The sequence below is a fragment of the Trichinella spiralis genome, assembly GCF_000181795.1.
Source record: "Trichinella spiralis strain ISS 195 chromosome Unknown Scfld2, whole genome shotgun sequence".
Classification (NCBI taxonomy): Eukaryota; Metazoa; Nematoda; class Enoplea; order Trichinellida; family Trichinellidae; genus Trichinella; species Trichinella spiralis.
In genome coordinates, this window is record NW_003526941.1 from 9,726,093 (window position 1) to 9,736,910 (window position 10,818).

At 33.2% G+C, this 10,818-nt stretch overlaps 3 protein-coding genes across 3 annotated transcripts; 2 read left to right on the forward strand and 1 right to left on the reverse strand.

Annotated features, from left to right (window-relative positions):
- Positions 1-3,381: 3,381 nt before the first annotated feature.
- Tsp_11004 (putative tudor domain protein) lies at positions 3,382-4,122 on the reverse strand. Its single transcript, XM_003380979.1, has one exon. It carries the CDS (start codon positions 4,120-4,122, stop codon positions 3,382-3,384), a length of 741 nt encoding a protein of 246 aa, XP_003381027.1.
- Positions 4,123-6,174: 2,052 nt separating this feature from the next.
- Tsp_11005 (hypothetical protein) lies at positions 6,175-7,634 on the forward strand. The gene is made up of 5 exons (XM_003380980.1): positions 6,175-6,234; positions 6,495-6,572; positions 6,885-6,970; positions 7,325-7,416; positions 7,486-7,634. The coding sequence occupies exons 1-5, from the start codon at positions 6,175-6,177 to the stop codon at positions 7,632-7,634; spliced, it is 465 nt and encodes a 154-aa protein (XP_003381028.1).
- Positions 7,635-9,583: 1,949 nt separating this feature from the next.
- Tsp_11006 (hypothetical protein) lies at positions 9,584-9,827 on the forward strand. The gene is made up of 2 exons (XM_003380981.1): positions 9,584-9,696; positions 9,800-9,827. Exons 1-2 carry the CDS (start codon positions 9,584-9,586, stop codon positions 9,825-9,827), a joined length of 141 nt encoding a protein of 46 aa, XP_003381029.1.
- Positions 9,828-10,818: the final 991 nt, after the last annotated feature.

A 10,818-nucleotide genomic window follows, 5' to 3' on the forward strand; every position in this document is an offset into this window, starting at 1 on the left:
GAATTATATTTTCAATTGTTCAATGTGCATCAGTTGTGTTAATAGAGTTTGGTGGAAAATTGGCATTGTTCTTAATTTCAGTAGAAATGATAAAAATGGAAATTTGCATACGAGTTCAATATTGATTGCAATGTTGCTTTATTTGAATTAATTTCAGATTGACACTGTGCGTGACGTGGAAGAGGTGCGTTTTCATTAACAAAAGCGGCCAAGAAACATTTTCCACTAACGAATGGGTTATTTATGTTTTTCTCTCATTTTTATTATTCAAAAATCATATTTCAAAATCAACCATGAAAAGGCACTGCGTTTGGTAAGTGAAAGCTTTTTGATTTACATAATAGAATTTGTATTACATTTGTAATTAGATATTGAATTTATTTTTTCAACACAATTGAATAATATATGGGTAAAAAATGAATAATGGGAGATTTCTTTATTAAAATGTTCAGTGTAAATTAATTGGCAAGTTTTCTAGATGTTCAGCAAGTAGAGTGGTACATTGTAAAACGTAAAATGCAAGAAATATTTTATAAATTAAGAGGTGATTAACTTTACAAATCGAATTATTCAAATTTCCATATTCTGGTGATATTCAATTCCAATTTATTTTCAAATAAAATAGAAAGGTGATACAAGTTTTAGCTCTTTCTAAACCTTTCCTAGGTTGAATAACGCCATTTTCACTTTATTCAAATACTATGTAAATTAGTGTTTTCTGAAAATCATGTTCTCACTAACTAGAAGTCATGCTCTATTGAATAAGCAGACTTTTACATCTGAATATTTCACTTCAATGTACCTTGTATTTTCCTGAAAAATTACCTTTGTATTTCTATTTGAAAACTATTTCACACATGCAGAGGCTTGTTTTTACTTGGTCACTTTTTTTCCCATCTCCTTCCTACTGGCTTATTTTGGCAGGAACACTTTTATTGATCAGTTCCATCATTTTTAGGTCCTTTTTGCATTTTCAAATAATCATCATTGTTGGATATGATTTTGAGCTTCATCTCAAATAGTGGAGTAGGCGGCTGAAAAATTGGAATTCATAATCTGTGCGCGCTATCCATGTATCTGCTTTTTTTGTTCCCACAACATCCAGATGAGGTTAGAATTGAGTTAGGTTTATAAAGAAGTTCCAATGCACTAAAATCGGTTTCTAACGCTGCACTATGCAAATATGATCGCCATACAGGTGCCTGATAATCAGTAACGGTACACTCGCTTGTTTGTCTTACGTGGAAAGTGGCTGCGTCATAAAATATTCTCTGGACCGTCCATAATTGAAGAAAAGTAATTCGTATTTCTACCTGTCTTACTTTTCTTCAAAACGTGTGCATAATCATTGCATGAAAATTACATTATATTCCGTTTATTTTCTTTTATATTATATTCCGGTACAGGTTAGAATAGATCTTCAGCAAGAAATTCCAATCCACTAAAATCGATATCTGACGCTGCGCTATGCATTTATTTTTCAAAATTTACCAATTAGAGTTTGTTTTTCAAAGTAACAATAATATTTTTGTAACTTCGTCTTGTAAATCAGCATTTTATTTCCTGTATTTAATCGACGTGCAGCATTTTATCAGTGAAATGTTAATAGGCAACATGAAGCACGATTTATTTCAAGAATATTGAAGTATGCTGAACTTTTGTCTTGTCTGAAGTGACTGATATTTATATTTCAATTTGTTAATACATTTCAAAAGCACAAAAACCATTTCTGGACAATTTTGAAAATTCTACATTACTCACGTTTTTCTCAGCTTTCAATTTCAGATTGTAAAATAATTGATAGAAGACATTTGTACTTTAAAAAAGGAGTTGTATTAGAAAATTTTTTCTTATGCATACTATGAATTGTAATACAACGACAATGACAACAACAGTAATGCATAACCAAAGTAATGGAAATGCATAATGATAACTACGAGTTCATTTATTAAATATTGTGAAAAGTCAGTTCAAAATGTTAACTTGATATGAAAATTCAGCTTTTTCTATCACATAGTTTTATTTCTCTGGCGGGATTGAGTACTAATTGCTTGAAGATGAAGCTAATAAGAAAGCGAATTGTTTGCTTTGCATAGAATTCATACCGTTGGTAATTTTTTGCTGCGCCATCAATTTCACCGTTCAGACACAGCAAGCGCAGTCAATGTAAATTTTCTATGAGAAAAGTCAGAATTGTTGAAGTTTTTAATTAGTTAAGTCTATTCACACCATGAGCTGAACAATTTTTTGATAAATATAGATGCATGATGATTAAGACGAGCCGGATTTGTTTCAGCTCACTTTATCAGCTCTTGATGATTATCGCTGTTCCAGAACAAACGACAGTTCTCATGCTTTAACTTAGGTGAATCTATATTATTCATAAGTTTTCATCTACAGTACTAACTAGAAGCAGTCCCGTTAAGCTGTTTTATTCTCTCAGGACAAGAAGAAAATCATCAGTGCTTTATTTTTGCACAAAAATATAATTATCTTCAGATTTGATTTTGTTTCATTTCTCGAACGGCCAGACATGCTATTGCTAACCATGATTGCTTACATCTTCAACAAGATATTACCATTTGAACTATTGATCATCAACAATCATCGCTAAGCTGTACACCCTATTCTTCTGCTATTTCTGAACCAATTCGTAGTTCTAGTTACTGTGATTAGCAAATTGCATTCTAATTGGCAACACGAAATGTAGATAATTTTGTGAAGGATAATTCAATTACATGTGTAAATTAAAAGAAAAGGAAATATAAAGTAATATGTGCGTGCAGAATAACACTTGAATACTTTTTATGCACTGCTGTTAATATCTGTAGCGATAGGATAGCACAAAAATGAATATGTAGGTTAATCATTTGACTGTGTATATGCTTTATTATGTAACGTGCTTCTTAATGTGCTTTCTGTGCGTTTTAGTAAGATAGAAAGCACACTTGCAGACGCGCACACGCACACATATTTATATATATTTGCATGCATGTAGGTGAACAATTATAAACTGTATGATAGGCGGCTAACACGAAAGCTTCGAATATTACGATAGAAACGTACGATCTAGCTGAAAGTGACTGGTATAGTTGTTTAGCCAGCATTAACAAAGCACAACAGTAAGAGGCAGTTTTTGAGACATTCTGTGCATTAATAACTGAATTTAGTTACAAACAAAACTCCAATATTTAATACACATTTTAATTTGCACAAATAACACTAATACACATTAGAAACAACATGTAAATGACAGTTTGACTTTTAAATTGAAACAAAATATTAAATGAAACATTACAAAGATACTTTACGTGAAACAACTTCGTCAGCAAGATGGCGTGGTTTATGACAAAAATGAAATAAATAAAGCACATGTTCTGGTCACATTGATTCGTCAGCATCAATTTCGTCGTCTGAATCTTGTTGCATTTTCCGTCGTTCCAGATTTCTCTGTCGTCGATGCAAACTCATTTGCTGCATTTTAAAGTATGAAGAAAAATGCACATCAATAACATCCCTCACATTATCTTTTTCATACATGTTTACCGGTAGGAACGAGCTGTCTTCCCAATTGGTAACTTCACAATCAAATACTTTGCCTACTTTCATGACTTTGTCAAATATATTCATTACATATTCATTTAATTCGAACGAATCAAATCCTTGGAGATAACATTTGAACGCCAACGGTGGTAATTCATTAAACTGACAGTAAAGTGGTCGAACTTTGTTCAACTCGACAACAGAATGAGAACCAACGTCTACGAAGAAAACCCGCAATAGCGTGCCAAGCTTAGAAACAATAAGTCCGCGATGCCAGAGACTGTTTTCCAAAACCGCCACCGGCATCCCCAATGCAGCATTTATGATGATCGAATTAGGTAGATGTTCAATTTCTTTGTAAAAAACATTTATTGCTCTTCCCAGATCTTCTTGTTTACTTTCAAAAATCAGAAAATTAACATGGAAGTTATTTGGAGAAGTCCAGTTTGATACTACAGCTTGAAGTCGCATGGAACCGAATATTGATCTCCCGAAGGCGTCATAGTTGAACAAATCACACTGATTTTTGTAGAACGTGGCAATTTCATAATCATAAGGTATATTTGATGCTCCGTCCATTTCAAATTAAACTTAGAACAACTTCACTGATACAAAGTAACCAAATGACAGTTGGCAATAACACTACTGTTTCTAAAACAAATTACTGAAAATCAAGTATTAAAGTATTATTCAAAACTTATTTTTTGCTTAATGAAAATATTGAAAAAAATAAAATATGGCGCCTAATAAAAAATATTTCGTATTTTCTGGTAATTTACTTAACAGCAATGTTAAATTTTGTTTTAGTTTGAAAAATCGAAATTGCATGCAATTTTGCACAACTGTAATATTAAGTGTCGTCAGGTTATCACTGTAGTTATTCAACAAATTCATCTAAAAATTTTCTTTAGGCGATCGAATTTTTACGCCTGTTCTTATTTCATAAATCCCAATTTTAGGAAAGAAATAAAGTTTGTAGAATATTCGAAATTCTTCAATCGAATTCTATTGCAATGTTCTGAAAAAGGGAGATTTGTTGATAATGAACTGTAAAGTAATGATATGAAATTTACCATATTCGAAGGTTTATTTCATTCTTCAAAATAAAGAAAAAATTACATCATTGCAGTGATTGATATCATTCAACAGAAAAGTTATGAACAAATCAAATTTTCAGAACACTAGTGGCCAATTGGATTTCATTTTCTATGTCGACATTTTATTGGCTGTTAGCGTTTGATTAGAAATTATTGCTGATCTATCTGGGTCATTTTTGAATTTCTGACTTGTTAGCATTGGTTCAATTTCTTAGCGTATGTTTGTCAGATTCATTTGAAATCATCATGGATTAGCTGAATGGAACGAAACGAGTGCAGAATGGCTGTTCGAAGTAAAATGCCGTACAACCGTTAGCAGCACAGATTTTGGCTTTTGTTTTTCGAATTTTTCTTTTTTATTTTCCAATTTCTCCATATTTCTTAAGAACATCACGAAAGGCCGATACGCATCAACAACCGGAGAATGTTGACTATGCTAAATTGAATAAATATGTTTTACTCATCTTGTGATTAGTTTTGAAACTAAGCAGATGAACTGATGTTCAATTCATAATTTATCAATATTTCAGTTGCAAGTTCTGAACGTTTTGTACGTATTGAGCGTTCTTTGATGAGTTCTGATTGTTTGGGCTATCTATTGTTGAATCTTTTCATAGTCGTCGTTGAAATTTCCTGTGTGAATTTATTTTCAAATCATGAGTAATATTTTTGTAACATTTTCTTATAAATCGGCATTTTGTTTCAAATTAACATTCATCATATGATATTTCACTTCCTGTATTTATTTGATGTATAAATGGAAAGTTAATAAGCAACACGAAATAAGTGTTTTAGCAATGATGAAAAATGCTTATATTGTTGGCACTGTTGCACCTGAATCTTCTCTTAAGCAGAATGCATTATTTGTTAAGAAAATAAATCACAGTATATACATATATATATATATATATATGTATATGTAAATTTGCATACGCGCTTATTTGTTTTATTGCTATATTGGAAGTAATTTTAGTCTAACGCCGCCCGTTGGATGGAAGGACTGCGTTTTGATTGGATGAAAAATTGAATGAAGGGCAACATCAAGCGCCAAGCAATTCATTTGCTTTTTATTCATCATTATTTTTTGGAAAAATTTCTGAAAAATAATTTTTCAATCAACATCCAAAGAGCATGAACATCAACAATGAGAAGTCGATGCAATTGTTAGTAAGTGGCAGTTTTCTTTAATTTTATGCCATAATCATTTTAAAAATGCAATTGAGAATGGATATTGAGTTTATTTTTCAAGTGAGAATTGAATAGAGTTGAATTTATTCAAGTTTCAGGTGTAAATTAATCAATTAGCATTTTTAATAGATTTTCATTAATTACAATAAAGATGTGATTAGTGAATGATAAATTTTGAGTTGACTAATATTTGAAATTGGATTTTCAGTATCGCGCTATGCTTTGCTGAGATGATAATAAACGTCAAATTTCTGTAAAATTGAGCTTGATTAAATAACACCCTGTACGCGTTGTTTATCTATTATTAAAATGTGGCTTTTCGACTATCACCTTTGCGGTAGATAATATGCACGTCCAATTGAATAAAGAAGCTTTTGCCAGCAAACTGCTCACTTCAGGGCGCCATGTTTTCTCAAAAGATTAGTTTCATTTGAACTACTTGGCTTTCTCGTTTAAAAAGAATTTAAACATTTAGAGTTTTTTAGATTTCATCTAAGTCAAATTTTTTGTTATGGCGTTTTTTGTCAGATTGTTTACATTTTGACTAATTTTTAAAAATCAAGGTCATTTTTGAATTTTCAAATAGTCCTTATTGGTAGAATTGAACACTGCGTTTTTTCTGTTCATATTGCATCGCTTCATAGGTTAAAATTTATCTTCATCAAGAAGTTCGAATGCACAAAAACCGGTTTCCAACGCTGCTCTATGCAAATAACGATCGCCATAAAAGGTGCTTTATCGTCGGTTAGGGTGCACTTGTTTGTTTGACTTACGTGGCAAATGGTAGCGTCGTGAAACGTTCTCTGAGTTTATGACGTTAAATAGTTGCTGAAGTCGATTTTGAATTGCTGAAAAGTAATTCCTCTTTTTTTTGACTTGTGCTATTTTTTTTTTCAAAATTTTCAATATTTATTTTCTGAACGTTATCGCTTAATTAAAATCAGTTAATTAATTTACAAATGAATTAATGAAGAAAAGTCAATTTTTAATTTGTTGTTACTTTGACTAAGTGATGAGACGAGAACATTTTTGATTTAGCATTTTACATTTTTGCAGATACGAACAATGAAGAAAAAAGTGAAAGCGTGGTTGACACGAAAGAAAGCGCGGACGGCACGAAGCAGAACAAGAGAAGAGAAGAGGTATATGCTTTTTCTTGTTCGTCTTAATTCTGTTAGACTGGGCTAGGGATACTTCGAAAGGGCGAAGTTATTCCTATGTTAAATTAAGTGACTTAAGATTGTTATATGTAAGATGTAAGTAAGATATTTTTAACTGTGAAATTCCATCTTTTGATTTTTATATTATGTTGAGACTAGGTAAGAATTCATTTTTATAATGTATTTCTATCGCCCTTAAATCAGTTTGAATACTGCGAGCCTTGTGTCTGTCCATTAAGCACAAATGCATCCATCGAAAATAATCTTTTCATTAGCTAAATATGCTTACACTTGAAAGTGTCTTTATGTATAAGAAATGAACTTCCATTTATGTAGGGCATTTTTGAATTTTGAAATCTCAAGTCCAAACGTGCGGAGGCGTGTTTTGACTAAGTCAATGTTTTTATTATGGTGTTTTCTGCCAGATAGTTTATATTTTGACTGAATTGTAAACGTTAAGGTCATTTTTTGAATTTTCAAATAGTCCTTATTGGTAGAATTGCACAGTGCAATTTCTCCTGTTCATATTATATTGCGGCATAGGTTAGAATTTGTCCTCAGTAAGAAGTTCCAATGCACAAAAACCGGTTTTGAACGCTGCGCTATGCAAATAACGATCGCCATAAAGGTGCCTTATCGTCAGTAAGGGCGCACTCGTTCGTTTGACTTACGTGGCAAGCGGTCGTGTTGTGAAACGTTCTCTGCGTACATGACGCTGAATAGTTGCTGAAGTCCATTTTCAATTGCTGAAAAGTAATTCCTCTTTCTTTCTACTTGTGTTATTTTTTTTCAAAATATTTTCTACTCATTTTCTGAACGTTTCCGCTTAATTAAAACCAGTTAATTCATGTACTTGAAAATTGAATTTTCAATTTGTTGTTAATTTTACTTCGTGATGAAGCGAATTTACATTTTTGATTTAATATTTAACATTTTTGCAGATATGAACAATGAAGAAAATAAGTAAAAACGCTGTCGACACGAAGCGAAACGCGGACGGCACGAAGTAGAACAATAAAAGAGAAAAAGTATGTGCGATTTCTTGTTTGTCTTGATTCTGTAAGACTGAATTCGAAAGCGCGAAGTTAATTTCTATGTTAAATGAAGTTAGTTAAGCTTGTTATATGTAAGATGTAAATAAGATATTTTACACTGCGAAATTTCATCTTTTGACTTTTATATTATGTTGAGACTAGGTAAGAATTCATCTTTAGAAAGTATTTCTATCGCCCTTAAGTTTCTGTCCATAATAGAGCATCAGCATATATCGAAGATTATTTTTTCGTAAGCAAAAATAACGTTCACTTGCAAACGATTCACTTGAAAGTGTCTTTTTGTATAAGTAATCATCTTCCATTTATGTAGGGCATTTTTGAATTTTCAAATCTCAATTTCAAACATGCGAAGGCGTGTTTTGACTAAGTTAGTGTTTTTGTTATGGCATTTTCTGACAGATAGTTTATATTTTTACTGAATTGTAAACATCAAGGTCATTTTTGAATTTTCAAATTGAACAGTGCATTTCTCTTGCTCATATTGAATCGCGGCATAGGTTAGAGTTTGTCTTCGGTAAGAAGTTTCATTGCACAAAAACCGGTTTCCAGCGCTGCGCTATGCAAATAAAGATCGCCATAAAAGGTGCCTTATCGTCAGTTAGGGCACACTCGTTCGTTTGACTTACGTGGCAAGTCGTAGCGTCGTGAAGCGTTCTCTTAGTTTATTTACGACGTTCCCTAACCACTGAAGATCGTTTTTAATTGTTGAAAGTATTTCATATTTCTCGTTCTGTTACTTTTTTTCGAAACTTTTTATATAATCATTTTGTTAATGTTATTTTTAATTTAAAATAGTTGCTTCTTTTATTTCAAAATTCATTGTTCAATTTTTCGAATTTGCTATGTGATAAAGTGACAAAATTTTTGAATTAGCAATTAACATTTTTATAGATATGAACAATGAAGAAAAGAAAACGTGAAAACACGGGCGACTCGTTGAGCAGATCGCGGACGACACGAAACGGATCGCGGACGGCACGAAACAGATCACGGACGGCACGAAGCAGAACAAGAAAAGACAAAAGGTATATGTGGTTCCCCGTGGGTACCTATTCTGTAAGTCTGGGCTAGGGATACTTCGAAAGGGTGAAGTTATCCCATAGTTTTAATTAAGTTAACGACAAACCTACATGGCTGAGTTTTGAATTAATGTGGTAGTTGGTCTTTCACGCAGCAAAATTTACGTATGCAATTGCTTTTCAGTGTCGAAATAATTTTTGACTTTCGCTTATTTTGTAATTTTTGTTTTTCTTTAATTACATAGTTTGATTTTGAACACTTTCCGAACCAAATTCTTTTTATTTTACTTTTTCTTAAATTTTTCTTCTCATTCAAATTTTATTTTCGCCTCCTTTATTTCATACATTTGATTTTTCAATTTCTCCCATTATTTCTTTTAATTCTTTTTTATTTTCATCCTTTTTTCTCATCTGTATTGTACATTTTTTTTTCAATTTTTTTCTCCAAATATTTTTTCCAAAGAAAACTCTGACACGTGAAAAGCATTGCATACAAATACGTAAACACGTAATAAACCGTAATGCATGTGGAGAAGAAAGAAGAAAAGTTGAGCAAGCCACGAGCGAGTGAACGGATGGTGGATAGGTTGGATCGAATCGGTTGTTGGTCAATTGCGTTCGTTGGTCAACTGAGGTAAGTGTCGACATGTTGGAGAAGATACGATTTGCTGAATTTGAGCGTGAAAGGTTCTTCATTACAAAGACACAATGAATAAAATATGTTACCATGTTCACAGACGTAACAAAAGGCCAATGCTGCGTTAATTCATAATGATGATGATCATGTAGGATTAGTTGATAGGGGAATCATGTTTGCCATTAGTAGTTGCCAGCCAGCAATATTAAATAGTTTATAGGAACAAAAACAGAACAGTTAAAATGGGGAAAATAAAATTAATACACGTAACACATTAAAAGTAAGAAAAAATTTTTTCTTTTAATATAAACCAAGAACAATGCAACAACAGCAATTCTTTATTAATGAAAAATTTTATTTTTCAAAAAAAAGTTTCAAATGTGCAATGTAATACAAACAAACAGATAAAGTCTGGCATAAATGAGTTCTGCGAAATGGCAAACATGCCTGGAGTGGGACTTGAAATATTTAAAGCAGGTGGAGGATGGAGAGACCAAAAATGGGCCCCATCCTGGAGCGTGAAGCTCCCTTCCCTTAGACAAGGGAGAGTGCAAACTCTTCCTTGCTCTTTGGGCAGGCAGAGCGCACGCTCCCCTTCCCTGGAGCGGGGAAAGCCTAGGCTTTCCGCGCTGAAGAGGCGGGTGAGACTTAGTTGTTTCACCTGCCTCAGATGTGCGGGAAGTTTAGTTTTTTTCCCCGCTCCAAGGGGAGGGGGAGATAGTGCGTTTTTTGCCTGCCCAACAGAGTGGGGGAGATTTTGCATTTTTCCTTGTCTTTAAGGGGGAGGAGATTCGCGCTTTCCATTTTAAAAATTCAATACTAAAGGAGATCACTGTTATTCGTGTTTTTTTAAATTTTTTTTAAAAAAAAAGTTTTTGGTTGCGGTGGGGACCTGCCCCCCTAGCTCTCCTGCCCCGTATTGTCCCCCCCACCAAGCCCTGCCCCGGAGACCCCCACGGCCTCATCGCCTCTAAGTTCCCGTACCGTCCTTCACGACTTTTTCCAAGATGACCCTGTCAGATCAGGGAACCCGATCCGCCGAAGACGTAGTCCCGCACCAGATGGCGTGCGCTGTTAAGTGAATGCAAATTATCACACTGGCTCTGTGCTCTATGTATC